General features: G+C 40.7%; 2 protein-coding genes across 2 annotated transcripts; one reads left to right on the forward strand and one right to left on the reverse strand.

The window, feature by feature from the left end:
* Window positions 1-678: 678 nt before the first annotated feature.
* Window positions 679-1029, forward strand: LOC106109524 (28S ribosomal protein S33, mitochondrial). The gene has a single exon (XM_013291059.1). It carries the CDS (start codon window positions 679-681, stop codon window positions 1027-1029), a length of 351 nt encoding a protein of 116 aa, XP_013146513.1.
* A 334-nt stretch (window positions 1030-1363) lies between these two features.
* On the reverse strand, window positions 1364-3938 carry LOC106109526. Its single transcript, XM_013291060.1, has 3 exons — window positions 2143-3938; window positions 1780-1924; window positions 1364-1633 (listed from the first exon to the last, which is right to left on the reverse strand). Exons 1-3 carry the CDS (start codon window positions 2411-2413, stop codon window positions 1390-1392), a joined length of 660 nt encoding a protein of 219 aa, XP_013146514.1. The 5' UTR covers window positions 2414-3938; the 3' UTR covers window positions 1364-1389.
* Between the last annotated feature and the right edge of the window lie 6 nt (window positions 3939-3944).

Below are 3944 nucleotides of genomic sequence, written 5' to 3' on the forward strand. Positions count from 1 at the left end.
TGTAATAACTTACCGGTTTCAAGGGTTTCATTGGCCCTGGCGTTAAGTGCGACATTCTTGAACTTGTAGACAACACAACACACCTTTCTTATGTGTAAGGATCAGTGCGCTCAGCCGCAGTGCAGGTGGGCGCTGCGACTGCGAGGAACAACAAAATTGAATTGATTATTAAATTACAAATTATAGACGTTATATACAATAACAATTTCATAAGTCAAAACAAACAAATTATGAGTTATGACAGCCCTGTCAACGTCAACTTTTGTTGATAACACGAGAGATTGATTTCACAAGGTCCATAGATATTTTTAGGTCAGTGCACAAAGTGGTTTCATGCTGTACCTTATCATATTCTAACTATTTTCTATAAATCCATTAATTTTTATATTTTTCTGACAAATGTAACCGCGATAGAGGCTTATCACGAAGCCTGTTTGACTATAATTTGAATCTTTTAAAATATGTATAGATTTGACTTAATAATCCATGATAATGTTAGTCCAGAATATCGGTACAATACATTTGGATCGAACATATCTAAAACTGTCAAGTGACTGATGACAGTTGACAGTTTGACATGAGTCAAATGTTATGACTTTTAGGTTATCTTAAATTCAAATCCGATATTTGTGAAAATTAAAAAATTGACACAGACATTGTTTTTTCAATACCTATAAAATGGCAACAAACTATACAAAATACTCTCAATTAATTAATGCAAGTACAAATTACGCGCGACGAATGAAGCATTTGTCGAACAGGATCTTCGGGGAAGTCGCTACTCCGACGAATTCAAAGTCTATGAAGGTGGTAAAAATTTTCTCGGCACGTCCACTTCACACCAACGAGGAGATTATACATTACTATCCACGTCATGTAGAGACAGGGAAGCTAATGATGAAACTGCGCAGCTACGGCTTGTTTAGAGACGAACATCAAGACTTCAAGGAGGAGATGAAGAGGCTGCGAGAGCTCCGAGGCAAAGTGAAGGTGTGGAGGCGGTGGCAAAAGAAGGAGAATGCAGAGTGACCTCCCTTTGACTAGTTAATGTGAGACCAGTATTGTAGTGATCATCCATTAATCTCATGAGGCTGAAGAGGGTGGGGAGGGTCTTCAAAATCACCAAACTACAGGACAGAAGGATCTAAAATATCAAGTGTGTTTTCTGATAACTTGATTCCTTATATTTTCTAAATTGACACACAGCAGGAAAGGGATAGTGTAAAACCTAACCAAATACCTGGGTACCAGGTACAAAATTGCAAAATAAGATCATATGATTAATGGGTGACCTTTTAGCTAATCCTACCCAAAGTGATAAAAATGTTAAAACCATGTTTATACATATAAATAAAACAAGTTGTTAAAAATTATTTGTTTTAATACAATCTATGCAAGTGCAGAGTCTTCCTTTTCATTAAGACTTCTATAAGAGTGTGAGCTCTTGTCGGTGCCCGTGTAGAAAGTGACAAGCAGGAAGAATGCTATGAAAAATGTCAATGGTAGAACAACTGACACTATAAACATTCTCACTGGGGTTGCAAACATCATGTTCTCTTCACTGGGGGTATAGTCTGCCAGGTGCGTCTCCGGGGAGAACCCATTGTATGTGTCCAGCAGCCATGGCTCCAGCCTGCACAATGCATGGTGTAGCACACATTCAATCAGTGTGAGTCAGTATTTACCGATACCACACAAAAATCATGGACTATTTCAATATTACTGTTACATAAAATGTTTCATTTAAATTGTATATGATGCAAAAAAAAAGGTAAATACTTAGCAAGCAGAGGCAAGCTGACATTGGAGGTGACTTGCAGTGCATCAAATGGGTCCAGGACACAAATGAGGGCAAAGTCCATCTCGGGGTAGTCGGGGTGTAGGAATCGCGCGAGCACTTTTCGGTAATTGTAGTACAACAGATCTGCAAACTTATACTCATTGAAACAATACACCAACTAATTATATTAAAAAATACTATGTAAGTAGCTGATTTCTTTTCAAACAGGTTTAAGTTAAAGTTGTATATTTCCAACCACTGGCTAGATATAAATAAATAAATGTATTTCCTTCTTCCTCCGCCTTCTTCATGTCGGTGTGAAAGGTAAAATAAAGGGCATGCGCGCTGTCCACTGTCCGAACCTTGCTGCACCTCCTCACAGTCCACGTCGTCGGCGTGGTCGCGCACGAGCACTACGGGGTAGAGCGCGCGGTGCGCCACGCAGCTGGCGTGCACCAGCACCCAGTGGCGGCGCCAGAGCGCGCCGGCGCACACGTCGCGGCCGCGGCCCGCCACGCCGGCGCTCATGCACAGCGTCACGCGGTTGCCGTCGCGCACCCCGTACAGGCTGCGCAGCTCCGCCGACGCCATCGCGTTACTAATTAATGTGCTTATCAATATTAATATTAACATTATTCTATCTAAATACTAAATTAATGTTACAACGTAAACGATAAACTTCTTAACTTAATGTCACGTTGACAAGTAACAAATACTTGTTTTTTATATTTTTTACAATATAAAAAAGTCAATAGAACCAGTTAAAGAAACTCTTAATATGTAACCTAACTTCTTGCGGCGGTGCCGAGTCCACGCCGACCTCCCGTCCTGACGGTTTACCTGGCACGCAGTCCTCGTCTTTCTTTCCACTTTCACTACAGCTGCTTCCCATTTATTTGTATTAAGTAAACGATTGTTTAACATCCGTATTCAATATTTCAAGAATATACACTTATCTGCGTTGGGAGCGCGTACGACTTCTGTCTTGTCACTTGTCTTAACATACTTTTTCACTTCACCTTCCACACTTATTTAGGTAGAGGTGGAGAACCTTGTAAAATAAAACATTGGAGAAAATAGCCATCATTTATTTGATTACAAAATCTTTCGTCAGGAAAAAAATTGCTACATAAAATATTTGAACAAGTAATACGCGGACCGGTGCAGTACGCGGCCGGACGCAGCCGGGGGCGAAGCGCCGGCACAACACCGCTAATTAATATTACAAGCCACGGCTCGAGCGCGAGCGCGACACAAATACAAAACATTTATTGACAATAAAACAATAATTCTTAAACATCGATTAGTTTATCAACAGTGCAAAGTCGTAAGCTCAAAATTCCACCCCGGGTTGCTTTTCTTGACTTAATATTTAACGTTGCATTTCCGCAGAGTGAAGTGTGCGGCGAGTGCGGCGAGCACTACCACTACCAGGTACCACTATCGAGCCACACCAATTCATTTGTTTGCTAAAATATATTTTGCAATCACAGTATACATTAACGTGTAAATTGTTTGCAAAATTCATGACAATAACAAAAATCTTTAAATTGCTTTTTTTTTATGAATCACGTTAGTTATAACGTAAAGACGCGGCCGGCAGCAGTCAACGTACTAAGGCTTTGCATAAACTATCTGCCTAAAATAATTGTCGCTTTTTGATGTACAACTTTATTGGTTATACTATCATCATATTTCATGAAAAAAAATTGTCGAAAAAAGAACGGACGAGTTGTCGGCGGTGTTGCGGCACCGCGATACATATAACTAAGAGGAGGTCTTCATCGTGTCTAAATCGAGAGGCGGAAATATTCTCAGGTTCGTTTTATCGAAATAAAACTGAGTGAGAAATGACAAAAGTTGATCACGAGAGGGGGCGGGGGCGGCGCTCGCGCAGGACGCCCTTAAATTCTTTGTAAACTTCGGAGTAACAAAAGGGATGAATCTAGCTGCCTCGCTGCAGGGCGCGCGGCCGACCAACCGCTCAATTACAATTTATTTCGCATACATTGAGTAAATTTTTTATCAATCAAATTTGTAATGTAGTCATAACATTATATACATTAGCGATGTGACGCCGCCGTGTGTATACTGTTGTGAGTGTGGTGAGTGTGGTAAGTGTGGTGAGTGTGTCGGCGCTAGGTGTAGTCGTTGAAGTCGTCTG

The sequence above is a fragment of the Papilio polytes genome, unplaced genomic scaffold (genome assembly GCF_000836215.1).
Source record: "Papilio polytes unplaced genomic scaffold, Ppol_1.0 DF821255.1, whole genome shotgun sequence".
In the NCBI taxonomy this organism is placed as follows: domain Eukaryota; kingdom Metazoa; phylum Arthropoda; class Insecta; order Lepidoptera; family Papilionidae; genus Papilio; species Papilio polytes.